The sequence below is a fragment of the Procambarus clarkii genome, chromosome 76 (assembly GCF_040958095.1).
Source record: "Procambarus clarkii isolate CNS0578487 chromosome 76, FALCON_Pclarkii_2.0, whole genome shotgun sequence".
NCBI lineage: Eukaryota > Metazoa > Arthropoda > Malacostraca > Decapoda > Cambaridae > Procambarus > Procambarus clarkii.
This window is the reverse complement of record NC_091225.1, coordinates 16,821,559-16,838,542: the sequence shown is the minus strand read 5'-3', so window position 1 is coordinate 16,838,542 and position 16,984 is coordinate 16,821,559. Positions and strand designations below refer to the sequence as shown.

Here is a 16,984-nt window from a genome sequence, read left to right as displayed (position 1 = left end):
TCAGCAGAAGCAGAAGCAGAATTTTAATTTCAATCTGTCAAATGAAGGACAGCTACCAAGAGAGCCTCTCTGTAAAGATTTTACTACCTCTAGCATATTTGCCATGCCCTAGCCTCCAAATCTTATTTTCAAAGGAAAAATAAAGAGACCTTTATTAGAGAATGAAAACAGGGGAATCTCAAAATTATAATGAACCACAGAATTTGTTTCTAAATATGCACGGTGACTTTTCCAAGGCCCAAACTATTTTTTGCAATGTTGCCTCCAACTGTGAACTCGGTCCCAACATCCGTAGCAAATCCCCACATCCCATTTCAGTGAAATTTTGTCATATCAGGTTAGTAAATCTGACATGTAAAGTGTGTGTGTCTCAACTGGATATTAAGGTTCGTTGAATTAAGGTTCCACTGTTTGCTCCAAAAGTCAGACTTTAAACAGTAATGTAAAATTAAGACTACTAAACTGGCGGTGAAGCTCAAAGTTTGATGATCTACTCCCGATTTTTTACCATTGCTCCACTGTGATTGACATTTAATACACACATTCTCTGTACAGTAATTAAGAACATTGGACGAGGTTTAAAATTAAAACGCTAAGATATATTTTCAGATTGAAGTGTATTATAAATTGAGAACATAAAAGGGTACAAGGAACACTCCTTGACTGTAGCATTTCATTATGAATATTACTACAGTATAAACAATGACACTCGAATGTATTAAAACTTTTAGAGAATAAATTAATCATTCTATTATAGCTCAACAACATTGCATTTGCCTTATCATTAATACAAAATATACACAACTGAACACAAGTGACTTTACATTGTTAAATTCTAGGAAGTTGCATGTCCAGACATACACAATTATCCAGTAATTACTCAGTAATTATTCACTAATGCTGTAAATAAATAAATTCAGTAATACAGTCAATGATATTCATATATGAAAAACAAATAAGTTTTAATGTCACACTTAATATTGTACATATGTAGTTATATTTATCTACTTTACCGCTGAAAATAAATTAAAAACAGGTTATCGTTATACAATGTAATAAAAAAAATTTCTGAATTGCTGATAATATTAGCATAATAAATATTTAACCAGTACTACAATGGATGATAAATGTTATTATCTTGACTCAGTAATATAAATGATCACAGTGAATGTAAGTGAACAGAAAATATTAAGGCTACCTTGTACTAATTCATATCCAAGCCTAAGTTATTGATGCACATTACCAACCACCTTACAGTACTTTAATTGAACATTTGTGTTAACCAGTTAACTGTCATCAACAAAATTTTGCATGCCAGATATTCCAATAGAAGTAACACTTGAAAAATAATATACACTCCAGTAAAATACAATGAAAACATTTATGAGCTTTTCATTACATACTTATTGTTGAGCTTTGTGTTTATAAAAAGTTTTGTTGATAATATTTTGGGCATATAGGAGGCCTGGTTGACGACCGGGCCGCGGGGACGCTAAGCCCCGGAAGCACCTCAAGGTATATGAATCTTTGATTTAAGGCATGTACTGATATTTTTATTTGCTGTTGGGATCTGATATTCAGTTGGCAGCGTGCAAAATGTTCAGTGTGTTACTGAACTATGTTAATATTAGCTCCCCTGTGTCTAGATAATGCTGTTTTGGATGAAAAAGTTTAATGACAATACAAGCTGACAAATAATATAAAAAAAGTATCACTTATTCAGTTTTTAATTCTCTCTGATTTAGCACAAAATTTAGCCAAACATTGAAAGTAATATTAAAAGCTTTGAGACTTTCACCCCATTCTTCTACAACAGTTATGCTCTTGCAATATATAAAGTACGTTGAATTTTCATTTGTAAGGCCTTGATCTTGATATTCTTGGGAATGGTACTTACGTCACTCCTGAATATCATAGTTTTCTGTGGCAAGAACTATCCACTGGATAATAATAACCAATATTAAAAAGTATTGACAAATTAAAAATTTTACCGTGGCACCGAACCATAGAATAATTAAAATGCTCTGTGATTACTGTCAGAATACAGCACATGTTTTTAATGTATTATATCTGTTACAAATAATACAGTTGTACACTTCACACAATGACTGGGAAACCAATAATATTCTACTGTACTATAATACATTAACCAGATGGGGTATATAATCAGAGGAACACAAACTCTTCGGAATCTTGAGGGAGGAGTGGGGTATCTCCTGGTAGAGAAGCGGCCATTTCATCTTCTGTAGTAACTTGTCGAGCGCAGGCGTCGGCATCTTCGCACCGACCATCCAAGAACTCAAATATTGGGTATTCAAATCCTGGCTGCTTGGGTGTAACAAGCTGCAACAAAATAAGTATATTATATATACAGAATAAGAGCTGTTAAATGCTAAGTGTGCTTTTTCAATTTCTTTTTCAAATCATAGCAGCTCAAAAGATTTTAATCTTTTGAGGTCAGAAAAGATTATTTGCACCAGTACATACAATTAAGAAAAACTTGAAAAGGCCTAGATTTGAATATTTAATTTGATAACATAGGAAACTTGATGCCTAGCATGCATCTGGAAGTTGTAGGTGCAAAATGCCATCAATCTGCAGTGCACAAAAGCAGTTGAATAATCTGAATGCAATTAATTTGTTATAGCCTTCCAAAATCTAAAACTGACAAGTACTGTATGTCAAAATATATGTAACAGGTACACACACTACAATTTATAAACAAGTGCACTAGGTATTCACTGATTTCAATGGCATCAAAATATAATCAAATCAGGGGACATTAAAGAAATACAATCTTAGCATATTCATTACAAAATGCATTGAAAAAGCACACATTAAAAGCAACACACATACATGCATAGTACCCCACATATATATACATGTATGCTAATTATTAGACTAATCTTAAGAAATCCATACTTTTATTGTAGTTAATAAGAACAGTTGAATTTTTGAAGCTCTTACCTCTGGAAGTTCCTCCATCAGTCGTAAAAAGTCTAGTCTTGAGTGGCAGTAGAAGCCCAAGGTAGCAGAAGGGTCCATGCGGGAAAGTGCCATTTTGCGTGGGGAAGAACAATGGTAGGAGGAAAGAGAGAAATATTGCTGGGTCACCATGACAGCATCTTGGCAAAGGTGTGGGTCCAAGTGGATCAGTGAATCATCTGACAAATAATCAAATGTATTAGCTAGCAAGCTGTTGAAATTCACCATGAAAGAATTTTTAATTCAATGTATACTGTGACCATCCTAGTCTAGTTAGTAAATCAACATATATTTTACTCCAAGGAAACTACACTAGAAAAAAGTAATAGGGTAATTTTCCTTCCACTGAAGGTTTGTTGCCCTCAAATTTCCTGCTCTCTGCAAGAAGCTCTCAATTCATCAGTAAATAGGCCAAAAATAATGTGTATAATATTTACTACACCATACTCTTGTCAAATAGGATGGATTGCTATGTAGTGTTTATTATAATAAAATAAAAATCGAGAAAATTGAGAAAAGAGAATGAACTGTAATTTGATGAGTACAGTTATTGGTGGTACACTGTACTGCATAATAATACCAGTATTACAGTGGAACCTCGATACTCAAACTTAATTCGTTACATAAGGCTGAGTACTGATCTATTCAAATACAGTACTTACTACCGAATAATTTTTCCCGTAAGGAATAATTTAAATTGGATTAATGTGTTCTTGACCACATAAAATACACATATAAACACAATAAATTGATGAAATAAGTGCAAATTCAGTCTCACTTTACCTATACTTTACTTAGGAGAGTTAATGGCATATGTGGAAGGGAGAAAGGGGGGGGGGGGGAAGAGATATTATTGTTTGATAGGGGGAGTCCCCTTCCATAAAAACATCAGGAAATTGTGCTTCTGGGGATTCTTTCTCTTTTCTATCTTTTTCTATTTCCCTCTTGAGACTCGCTGGATGCTTTTCGTACAAGGAAACCTGTCCATTGATGCTTGTTTTTGAACAGGCACTACTTTCATATTTTGCTGAGAGTTTTTTTTCATCTCTATTGTGGTTCTAACTAATTTTCCTTTCATTTGACTCTTATCATTAACCTTCTTAGGCACCATGTTGACTTATATTTATGTAAAGAATATAAAAAAATATCCAAGAAAACACAATGTTTACAGAGAAGTTTAGTGGGGTTGTGCCCTGAACAACAACTACAGTACTGGGAAACTGACTCGTCTGGTACACATGTTTATGTTTGAGTGCCGAGCAAAGTCTACTACCGAGTGTTTTTGTTCTCAAGTGTTTGAGTGCCAAATTGTTTGAGTTTGAAGCCGTTCGAGTGCCGAGGTACCAGTGTTTTTGGAATGCACACAAGTTCTAATCTTGTGTAGCTGGAAATTACAAAGTGTAACAATTATTTTTACCATGAAATAGTTTTTTCTTTAATAGCACAGCTGGAAAGAGCGGGTCTCTTATAAGAAACATAATACTGTACAGTAATTTTAATAAATTAATTTTTAAGCCACAATTTGACTGTAGTTTAAGACACGTTTAACCAAAATATGCAAGAATTCTAGGAGCTATTGTGATTAAAATGTAGAAAATTCTTTGCAATATAGCACTAAATAGGCATTGATAAAACAAATGTAAAGTTACTGTTTAAATACTAATAAGATTATTCATTATGTTCCATGTATTGGGGTATGGTCCATCTATAAACTTAATGTGTGCATATACACATTGTAAGAGGCATAGACAAGGTGTTGATTGACTCTCTTCCAGCTTGTATTTATTTATCTGAACTTCCCTGAGGTAACGTTACCATCTTTCTTTACTGGCATCAACAGGGACAGGAAGCCAACAGATTGTCAAAGGTCATGACTAGTATTATATGCATTTGGTATTACTGTACTTATTTTCTGCATATCAAATTACCTTTATTTTATTGTATATATATATGTATATATATATATATGTATATATATATATATATATATATATATATATATATATATAACATTCAATTAATTAATGAATGTTAAACACACCATACCTTGGAATCCCACAAAGTAGAGCGAGTGCCTTGGTCGTCCTCCAATGATGCCAACACATAAGTCGTGCGTAAAGAGAGAATATAAACATGGAGCGTATATAGGATTTAAAGCTTCACCTCCTAATCTAATAGGGACCATTACCAGAACAGATCTCCAATTATCACACACTGAACACTGCTCAAATGATTGGCTGCCCACAAGTCCATCTTGTTTTTCTCGATTTACACTTTCATCCGTTTCTTGGTCATTAACACCCGTGGATAAATTTGACGAGAAGAAATGCCACTTCTGTGTCTGTCTCGACATCTCTGTCTGGGAATCTTTACAACATTTTCCATTCATGATTATTTCAGAGTCTAGTCCAGTATCCTGTTCCACTTCATTTTCTTGACAATATCTTTTCTCACTACTTAACTTATTTCCGTCCATTTGGTCAGCCTTAGAAGCCTTTTTAAACACTGGGGAGGAACCAAGTTTATCAGCTGGAAGTGAAAATCCTCCTTGAGGCACAGTAGATTTTCTTTTATGAATAACTTTTGCCACGTTAATAAGATTGCCTTTATTACACACACAGGAAGAGAAGCAGAGGTCCAAAACATCTTGGATGTATACTGCAAAATACAGTAAAAGGAAATTTTGTATATTAGTGCATAATTATAAGATTATGGTGGTTATATGAATAACCTGTTCAAAATTATCGATTTTAATTTAATTAATTTTTTAACAGAATTACTTTTGTTTTAATTCTAAAAAAAAATCTTTTGATGCAAATCAGAGAACTTAAATATTAAAGGATGAATAAAATGCTTAAAATTACAATGTATATTTTACTTGTATAAAATATATTCAAAGTAAAATTAGTAATGAATTATATGTGGCTATTTCTGCATTCTTGCGTGAATAATTTACACCAAAATAAAAGTGTTGAGTGTAATGAAATGTCCCTCTATGGGTGTGACCTGAGTAGGTTCCCTGAGCTTATATGGCACTGACTGTTAGGTGATGATAGTCAAGGCAGGCTTCCGAGACAATCTCATCCCACTGGGCATAAATGCTATTTTGTACCACGTTGCCTTCATAATGGGGGCAGAGGACTAGTGGAGACCAGAGATCAACCCACTGAGGTAAACTATCAGTAAGAAAAAGGTGTGTTTAATTACAATCACACCACAGTATATTGTATTTCTGAGTAGGTCTCCTCAGTAGCTCCTCTTTCTCTTGTGAAACCTCATCGAGAAGGATATAGTGTATTTTGTGAAATCACACACACACACACACACAAGGAAAGGAAAACATATCAAGAGAGCCGACATGTTGTGATCAACATCTAGGACGACCAAGGGTAGGGCAGGAAGACTACCTCAGAAGCAAGGAATGTGGCTGGAGCCACACAGAAGCGCTGGGTCCAGATATAAACCGTGGACATGACAAGGACCACTGTCAAAGCAGCATGCATAACAAAGCTACAGACCAAGAAGGCACAAGGGCTGACCGAAGGCCAGGGCCAACATGACAAACAGGGCAAAAAACAAGCAGGAATATCACCCGCTTTTTTGACAGGTAATTTGCAAACCATTGTGAAAACACACACAAGAAGAGCAATTATTGTCTTGAGTGACAGGTGACCCTCAAGATGGTCCTCTTATAAGCTATGCATAAACTGTGAGAATTTCAAGATGGATGATACATCACTGGAATGTTTACTGCTGGAGTACAGATGACGAGCTTTAGCATCATTGAAACATTAAAGTGTTAATTACTGTACTGTACTATCAAATGTATAACTTACCGGCACAATCTTGAGCAACATAAACACAAACTCTCTGTAAATCAGGAATGTACTTGGAGCCCATTTCCACAGCCTCTCTGAAAGGTAAAATTGTATAAATTTATGTTTGGTATTAGTTTACCATAATTAACATACCATTGAATATACTGAAAATGTTATTTCATCAGTTATGTTCTATTTTAACAAATTTCTTGAAAGGAGACACCAGGTCTCCATAGCCCATGACCACTTACTGGGGGTCCAGGGTCAGAAACCACCAGAGAACAGACCAAAAGACAAATCAGAAAGTTGAAACGTGGGTCATAGTTCTGATGTTCCCCAAGGCTTGGTTGCACCAGCTTGTAGCACTGGGGAGCTATTATGAGATTTGTCTATCCTAATTTACGTGTTATCAAAATTTGACTTACTTAAATATGTAAGCTACAGATGCTGGTCCATACCAATCCCCTGCTTTCTTTCCCAACTTTTGCCCAAAGTGAACCAAGTTATGAAGTGACAGTGGACAATGTGGTGACGGGGAGTCACCGAACCACCGCAAGATGCTTCGATGAACCAAGTCATCTGGTCCTGTTATATTCTTGTTGTATCGCCAGTCTGTATAAAAAAAAAAAATACCATTTTTTTTTAATGTAGCATTGTTTACAAAGCAGTTCCATGAATATTATGAATTACTGTCCTATAAATTGACAAACATTTGATAATGCAAATAATAATCACATTCTCTAATGCTGCTGAAGTCACATAATAATGGCTTAAGGCATCTTCATCGACTTGTTACAAACTCAATGTAGCAAGCAATTTCTAGTATAAAATACTTTAGGGGAAAATCTATCTTTGATGCCGTGTTCCTGTAAATACACATAAATAGAAATTACTGAAGGAACACTTGAGAATTACTTCAATCTTTCCCACATGTTGTTTTGGTCAACACTTGCTCATAAGTACGAAATGAGCATCAAGAAATAACAAGGATTGTCAGCATATAAAAATGGGAAGGGAAGACAATCAATCATCAAGACCAAGAACTGAACACGTATACTAAAGAGGCAATGTGAACATGGAGATAATGTACCAAACCGAACAGTACTTCAAGTCCAGTGCATCTAAAACAAGAAATCATTAATAAGATTAAATTTTATTCACATTTGAAAATTCTCATGAAGCAATGCTTCCATGTCAAACATCTGAACAATTAAGGTACCTTTTGTGAGGAAGTGTCGGATGAGAGCATGAGCTAGCATCATCTGGCCTGTTCTTAACATACAGCCCCAGCCACAATCAGTGGTTAGAGTAGAGTCCTGCAAGGTGGGGAACTGTCGCCGATATGTACACCATACTAGACTGTGAAAGTGGCGTTTGAATGCTTCCATGCCATGCCTCTCTACCTCTGTGTGAATAATGATAACAAAACATATTGAAATCTCACTTTTCTTGTTCTTAATTTCATGTATAGTATATTACAGGAGGTTATTTTTATACCATTTTTTTTAATTTTAATGTGAAAATACAGATAAATTTATCTTTGACACATACTACAAAAAAGAGAAACTTACCCTCCTCGGAATTCTCTTCATCTTCACCTAAACATTTATGATACACACAGCCTAGGAGGTAAACTGGTGAATCCCTTGAGAAATTTGTTTTTAGATTAACTGTCCAACCTGCAAAATACACATAATGTAATGAGGATTTGTAACTACATATGACATACATGCATATACAGTATATATTATGTACTGTATACCTAAACTCGTAAAACGAGTTTAAGAGCTTAAAAATCAAGTGTTGAGTGTAATTTTCTAGTTGGCTCTCAGTAGTTTCCCAAGCTTAACACTGATCCAGCCAAGCCTCAGGGATATACACCAGGCCTCCATGACCTGCTCTTGCCTTCAAGGAGCTAAGACCAAACAATCATTGCTATGGTGTGTAAACACCTTAATTTGTGTGGCTAAGAGACCACACAACAGATATCTTAAGGCCCCATCCAAAGAAAATGGACAAAAAACCCAAGGATGTCAAGGGTGGATCTCACAGGCCTGGTGCGTTTCCCAAAGGCTTGGCTCAACAGAGCTTAACTTGGTGAGCTACTGAAGGGATCTTCCCAGCAAATTATTTTGTAGTAAACTGATTCAGGGAATTATGATGTTCATTGGCATGTTTCATGCGTATTTATTACTGTACTGCATTTTAAGTTAACTCATAGAAGAATATTTATTTGATTGCTGGCAGATTCTATAAGCAAATTATGCAACTTGTGTATACCTGTAATAATAATAATAATAATAAAATTCGTAGGAGCCACAACTGAGTTGTGGTCTACCATGTTGTGACCTAGTTGACTAGGGCGTGTGCTTGGGAACACCCACCACATAGGTTCGAATCCTTATCATGGCTCCTACGAATTTTCTAATTGACACATCAAGTTAGTGTGATTATTCTGTGTGTAATAATAATACAGGTAATAATGCAATATTTACACAGTGGAATTAGGATTTCATTCAAATTGTCATGCAGTCATTGCAAGTTATGAACTTAAATGAGTGTAGGATATTTCATGAAACTAGTTAAAAACTTATTCACCATAAATTTAACTTTACAGATGCTAGGCATAAAAGCCAATTGCTTTATTTTATTAAAAAAATTACAGTGAACATCTACAGGAAGTACAAAAGAAAAAAAAAAGACACATGAACATTACTGCTAAGTTTACTAGACAAAAAAGTGTGTAATCCATTTAAAGGACTCAAAAACTTACCAAATTTAACATTATTCCATAATCCTAACATTTTTGTCTTGACAGAAGTCTCAGTCTCTGGAGTTGAGCCAGCACTCTTTGATTGTTGTTTTTCAGGACCAGAACTAAAATATGATTTGATAAATGAAGCAGACATAGCCAGTGTGTGAGATGGCGGCAAACTTCTCACTTTGGTGTTGGTAGTGCTCTTATTACCATCACTGGGCATACTGGTTTGACCTCTACCTGCAATGAGTTCCACACTGAGGGGTAAATAACTGTTGGTCTGATTTGTACGGGTCTTCGTAACTGGTGTAATGGCTGGGGTAACAGTGCTCTTCAAAGTACTATCTTCAAGTTGTGATACAGGTTGTGGTGTTGCAATGTTCACACGCACGTTTTCTGCTGTGCTTGTTGGTTCGGGTGGAAGCTCCGGTATCGAGACACTCATGCCCCCTGCAGTCCTTACAAAAAATTTACCCGTGTCACGGTCAGAATTGGGAGATTTAGTGAGTTTAACTCGTGTTAATTTGTTACTCCGGTCTGTTGGTAAATTCTGTTCTTCAGCCATATGCCTCAAGCTTGGATCACGAGAGGGGTTATGCACATACACAAAATCATGCAGAAATCTTGGAGCCTCGATGCATTCCTGGGCCATAGGAATGGGCAAAGCAGTCTGGTTCCTCAGTTCATGGCTGCCACTGGAGGACCTTCTATGCTGATGCCGAGGACCTGCACGTCTACTAGCTACAGACTGAATACTGGGAATCATCCTTCATTTGTTGTGATGCTTTATTGACCCTGGAAAGAATATAAAGATGTTGTTAATATAGGCTACAGCACATCAGGCTGACCTAACAAAATGTATATACATGTACAGTATCTATAAAAGAGAACGAGTACCAATTTAACATGTGGTTTACATGACCATTGAAGCTAAACCACAATACTGTATCAGCCGAGGTCTTGGTAAACTGGTCAGGTCATTACACAGCATAGACTATGAATACTACAGTAAACGGTATGCTAACACCAGAGAATGTTCTGTGTAAGGATGGAAGACAGACACTTGGGGCTAGCCTCATTAAACTTGTGTAGATTGATTGATGAAGATTAAGCCACCCAAAAGGTGGCACGGGCATGAATAGCCCATAAGTGGTGGCCCTTTTGAGCCATTACCAGTATCAAGAGCTGATACTGGAGATCTGTGGAGGTGCGACTGGTGGATTTATGGGTACTGTCAGGGATGGGGGTTTATGGTTGGCCCTTGCTTTTGATACAACAACATTGATGTCCAGCAATGATAGGTGTTGCACAACTGAGAGGACAAGAAGCCCTGAAGCCAAGAGGCACAAAGAGTGGTGCGACATGAATGAAAACCAGTATCAAAGAATGAATCGCATCGTTGAGAGATGAATGGTAGTCAGCTTCCAGCACAGTCGGGGAATCCATCACCTCCCATATGCTTGAAATAAATACACGAACCTCATGGAAGCACAGAATGAGGCTACTCATATAGAATTAACATCAATAGAGCCAGGGCTAAACAGAAATATGCAAGACTCTAATATACAGGAATCACAAGGCGACAAATTCCTGTGAACTGGATACTCAAAAGGAAAGAAGAATGGCCTAGGAAGAAACCCAATCCCTCAGAGAAGATAACTGGTCAGGAATGGAGATAACAAACAGGCATTTAGGAAGAGAAGCGTTAACAAAAATACAGTGATTGAAGGAACTGGAAACATAAGGTGACTGGAATAAGCACAATCATAAGAAGGGAAAATATGAACATTGTTGCTGCTGTATTATTGTTATTTAGTGAGACAGCCATCTTAGAAAATTAACAAATCTTTTAACTTTTGTAAGAGCTGTTTATCTGGCTCCAGTAGAGGTGACTGTGCTATTGTGAATCAGGCATGGAAGTGAGGAATCAGATGTCGGGAAAACACTGACCTGACCTGCAACCTGGTAGTGGTTGACTGAAGTTAGAGCAAGGGTTGTTACTGTACTTATAGTCAGCTATCAGTTTAGTTCATTTGTAATGCACTCCATACACAAAATGTGAGCGGTAGGTCTAATAATAATTGGGAAGCAATTGAGATCATATATTATTCAGAATCATGGGTCTGCCTATTGCTACTGCTTGCTTCCTTTTAAAACAAACACCCAAGGCATGGGAATATGACACCCCATAAGCAGCATATTTTTCAGTAATAAGACAGCCAAGTACTAAAATGTTGTTGTAGCCATTTTCTTCATCACAGTGCATGAGATAGGCAGTGTTCGCCCCCTGGCAGTTTCTAAGATAACGATAGTACGGCGCCTCTGCTAACCGGTAGTTTGCCCCACAAACAAGCAGTTAGCCGCCTTCAACTGGCAGTGGTGCAGCTCAACACAAAGGCACCACCAACCACAACGAGCAGTTTGCCAGTTAACCAGGTGTCCACCTTGCGTTGACACTGGACGAGTCATCACTGCCGGACTATATAAAGGGCGCCGCCTCCCTGGGAGAGCCAGTCTCTCTCTTAGTGCTCTTGGAACACCTTTGTGTCTCTCACCCGTCGTCCCCCTTCAGCCAACGTTGTGTGACTGATGCCATGGTGGTATGGTAGCTGTCTTCAGTACACCAGTATATCTTTATGGTTTTTATTCATTGCTTACAGTTGATTTTTGCATTAATGTCATATTAACTTGTTCACCTGATAGCCAAGTATTGTCATATGTCATTTTTTGTTATTACTATTTCAGTGAATGTTTAATTATTTATTTGATGATTTTCATTTGTTTCCACCTGCATCTTACACACTGCAAGGCCAATAGCAGTATTTTTTTTATTTGTGTGAGGGAGAGTCATACCATCTTGGTTCAGTATAGCTGCGATACCACAACCTGTCACATACTTGCTCACATTTTTGTAAACGGTAACCAGCTACTCAGACAAAATCCTTTCGGTGAATGTATTATACATGGAGTTTTCTAAAGCTTTTGATAAGGTGCCACATGAAATAGTGGCAAGGAAATTACAGGTTCATGGAATAAATGTTAAAATATTATTATGGATAAAACAATGGTTGAAGGAAAGAAAACAAAGGGTCGTGCTAAATGGAAATGAATCTGAATGGAGAAATGTGATAAGTGGGGTGCCACAAGGGTTCATTTTGGGACCTACTCTCTTTGTCATAAATCAATGACAGATGAGAATATTACAAACCACATCATCAAATTTGCAGACACAAAGATTTATGGTAAAGTGGATGATGATATTGAAGCCTTATAAAGAGATCTATATGAACTCCATAAATGGTCAGAAGACTGGCAAATGCTTTTTAATATTGACAAATGCAAGACCATGCATGTGGGGCATAACAACCCATGCCACGACTATCAAATTAATAGCATTACATTACGATTGATGAAGAAAAGGACCTTGGAGTAAAAATCCACCACTCATTAAAAGTTGCACAACGGGTGGGTGCAGCAGTCAGAAAAGCTAACCAAGCTCTTGGCATAATCAAGCGTACTTTTAACTATAAGGAGAAGGTACGCAATGGTTCAACTGTATAAATCTCCGGTGCCCCCCCATTTGGATTACTGTATCTAAGCATGAAGACCTCATTTTCAGAACATATCTGCTCTGGAGAAAGTGCAACACCAGGCAACAAATCATCCCAGAGCTGTCATCTCCCGTTCCAGAAACTGTTGAGGGCCACAGGGCTAACAACACTACAAACCAGGCATGACTGGGCTGATCTTACTGAAACTTTTAATGTGCTGAACAAGTTAGAGGATGTTGATCCAGATATTTTCTTCAGAAGGTCAGATGTAACACAAGGAGCAATGGTTTCAAGCTCAACAAGCCACAATGTACAGTATGACTGAGAACAGAGGATGCTTTTTCACCCACAGGGTTATTAACCCATGGAGCCATCTACCTGCCGAAGCCGAAACTGCCAAAATTGTGTTGAGTTTTTAAATATACCTAGAAAAGGTCATCACGGCAAATAGGGGGAACTTCGACAAGCCACCGGCTTCCTGTTCTTGTCTGGGCCACTAGGGTTAGTGGACTTCAGGTAAATCGGGTAAATTAGACTTTTTTTAATATCTACTATACCAACAGAGAATATATGAAACCTACTCCTGCTCATTTAAATATTTCATAGAGCTTTTTAGAAGAAAGTATTAAGATTAAGTGTCCTTATATTGATATTTCACTGTAAGGTGGCCCTCCAATGAATGAAAGTCTCTCACAAAGTTTTAACATACTGTAAATGTAAACATAATTAACTTTCACTTCCTTGATCCTGTTTTTAACACCAAAACCTATTTAGATTTCGTAAAATAATTTTTTTTCTACGAAGTATGATTTTGATGCGATTCCCAGCTACAAAATACATAGAACATAATTAGATAACCCTAAAATATGGTCCAATTCTCCATGGTATAAAGGGTCCTGAGACTGCAGTAATCATTGGGGTTAGGGTATCCAAAGGATACCTGATCAACCAGGCTTGGTTGATCAACCATCAACCACTACTCATACGTCAGGCTGCGAGCAGCCGCGTCCAACAGCCTGGTTGATCAGTCCAGCAACCAGGAGGCCTGGTCGACGACCGGGCCGCGGGGACGCTAAGCCCCGGAAGCACCTCAAGGTAACCTCAAGGTAAGGTTCAATCCCTGTAGCAGGACTGAGGCGTTTGGGCAACGCTTTCTTTTACCAGATGCCTCTGTTTAGTTACCAGTAAACAGATACCATGTAGTTTGGTAACTGTTGTGGGTTGCATCCTAGAGAAGGTTAGTAGTTAGCCAAAAAAAGGCCTGAAACCCCACGTAGAGGCTTCCTGGTCCCGTAGAGAAACCATAACTGGTCGTGTGACTACTCACTCACCACTGGTCTCCTCACCTTACACACACACGTTACAATAACCAGAAAAGCCAACTCTTGCATCGACACACATCATTACCTGATGAGTGGACACGCCATATGAACAGGAAATGCAATATGAAGGTTGCCAAACACAGCCCGTCCACCGATCATCTGCAGAACAACAACACTGTAGCGACCAGGCGGCCTTTTTACGTGGGGGGGAAACTTGTTGTAGTTACTTGTCTGCAAGTGGACGGAGTGCGTACGATACTGGCCATTGGGTGCGCTGTCCCATTATTTTCCTGAGGGCCATTAGACCCCTTGACAGGGACATTTACAGCATAAAACATTCACTAGGCAGTGTGACCTTGTAATTGCCTAAATTAGACCTAGATATCTGCTGGAAATCTTATGTCTGCATTGTTCCTAATTTCCTTGTGTTTTTCGCGGGTGTGCTTTCTGTAAGGATCGTCATTATAAATAATAAATAAATAAATGTTTATTTAGGTAAGGTACATACATACAAGAGATTTTACAAAGAATGATAGATTTATAGATAGAGCTAGTACATACAATGCCTAAAGCCACTATTACGCAAAGCGTTTCGGACATATTATAATAAAGACTCATAATTGCCTTCTCCTGAGGTGTGTGGACCTAAAAACCTGTGTTTTTTTAAGTTGTTATGCGTTTTTATCTGACTTTGAGTGTGAGCAAACTTCCATTGCGCGAGAGGTGATGTTCTTTACCCTTGTTAGTGCTTTGTCTCCCAAACTCCAAAGTATCATGCTAGTTGGGTTAAGTCTTAATACTCTCCCTCACACTAAAATGATCTCCGCTCCTTAACCTAGTCTTTTTCCATTCCCATTTCACCCTTTCTACTGAAAATCAATTTCTTTCTGTAATCCATCCAGAGACACCAAAGAGAGAGTTCCTTTCCAAGCATGTATGGGCATTGGAGGAAAGTTTTGGAGGGAGAAAATACAGTAGAGGGGAATATTAGAGGGAAGAAAATGCGACAGAAGGAAAATTTCAAGTAACGGTGGAAGAAAATAGTTACCAGAAAAAGGCTGGGCCCGTTATTTATTTATTTATTTATTTATTTATTTATTTATTTATTTATTTATTTATTTATTTATGCATATACAAGAAGGTACATTGGGAATGTGAAGATACATAAAATAGTAATTACAGTCTTGTAAAGCCACTAGTACTCGCAGCGTTTCGGGCAGTTATAGTTATGGGGGTATTATTGATAGAAGGCGAGTGGGAAGGAAGATCTTAGAACAGTTTTCCCTCAAATGGGCACTTACCCGGAGTGCTTTTTAGAAGAAAGTATTAAAATTAAGTATCCTTATATTGATATTTCACTGTAAGGTGGCCCCTCCAATGAACTAAAGTCTCACAAAGTTTTAACATAGCTGTAAACATGATTAACCTTCACTTTTTTTTATCCTGTTTTTAACACCAAAAACTATTTAGATTTCGTAAAATAATTTTTTTTCCTATGAAGTATGATTATGACGTGATTCCCAGCCACAAAATGCATAGGATGTAGTTAAATAATAGGACAGGCCATGCTACATGTATGTATTTACATATTGAAGGATCTTATTGTACAGTTGGCTTCGGGGGAACCTCGATATAATTCTAAAGTATGTGTGTATATTACACACATATATGTGTGTATGTTACACACATACACACATGTATGTTAAACATACAAAGGACATATGTCCTCAATAAAATTGTTATCATGGTGGGAATCCCTGATTGCAGGCGATGAGTCACAATAACGTGAATGAAGTATGTTGACCAGATTACATACTAGAAGGTGAAGGGACGACGACGTTTCGGTCCGTCCTGGACTTGAGAATGATCCAGGACGGACCGAAACGTCGTCGTCCCTCCACCTTCTAGTTTTTTTATTATTATTATTTTCTACCACAGACGTAGCCACACATTTGGTCTGGTCAACATACCCTAATTGTTACTGAAGACTGCTTTAATAGTTATAGTTATTACACAGTTTTCTGTCATCGATAGGAACTTCAAAGAAAATAGTTTCTGTTATTACACTAACTATTTCTAGTTTATTTATTTATACAAAAAGGTTCATTGGGTTTGTGGGAGTACATAGTTTAGCTCATTTATTATGCACCCCATACCCATATTGCGGGCGGTAGGGGAAAGTGCTACAGAGTCACATAATGGGCTCAGGGACTGAACCCCACAATTCATTTAGCTAAGCAAGTTACAATCTTGATGAGCTAGTTACAAAATTCAGTATAAGTCGTCACATCATCAATGGGTTCGAGATCGACCACAAGTACAGTTTCTAAATTAAGCAACTGACATATGTGGAGAGCTAGTGTCAAAATTTATGTTTGTCCTGCACACCGCCCCCCATCCAGTGGGCAGCGGTGGATAGGTTACAATAGGTTTCTGCCCGAAACGCTGCGCGTACTAGTGGCTTTACAAGACTGTAATTACCATATTATGTATCCTCACATTCCCAATGTACATTCTTGTATATGCATAAATAAATAAAAATAAAAAAAT

At 37.4% G+C, this 16,984-nt stretch overlaps 1 protein-coding gene across 5 annotated transcripts; it reads right to left on the bottom strand.

The window, feature by feature from the left end:
• Positions 1-598: 598 nt before the first annotated feature.
• Positions 599-14,677, bottom strand: Atg4b (Autophagy-related 4b). Of its 5 annotated transcripts, none has more exons than XM_045764098.2 (9): positions 14,444-14,677; positions 9,577-10,356; positions 8,375-8,482; positions 8,023-8,208; positions 7,229-7,415; positions 6,822-6,898; positions 5,032-5,643; positions 2,968-3,164; positions 599-2,343 (listed from the first exon to the last, which is right to left on the bottom strand). In XM_045764098.2, exons 2-9 carry the CDS (start codon positions 10,325-10,327, stop codon positions 2,167-2,169), a joined length of 2,295 nt encoding a protein of 764 aa, XP_045620054.2. In that variant the 5' UTR covers positions 10,328-10,356; positions 14,444-14,677; the 3' UTR covers positions 599-2,166. The 5 variants fall into 5 exon arrangements, with proteins under 5 accessions (XP_045620054.2, XP_045620057.2, XP_045620053.2 ...); XM_045764101.2 differs by having other exon boundaries at positions 14,459-14,677; XM_045764097.2 differs by having other exon boundaries at positions 14,520-14,676.
• Positions 14,678-16,984: the final 2,307 nt, after the last annotated feature.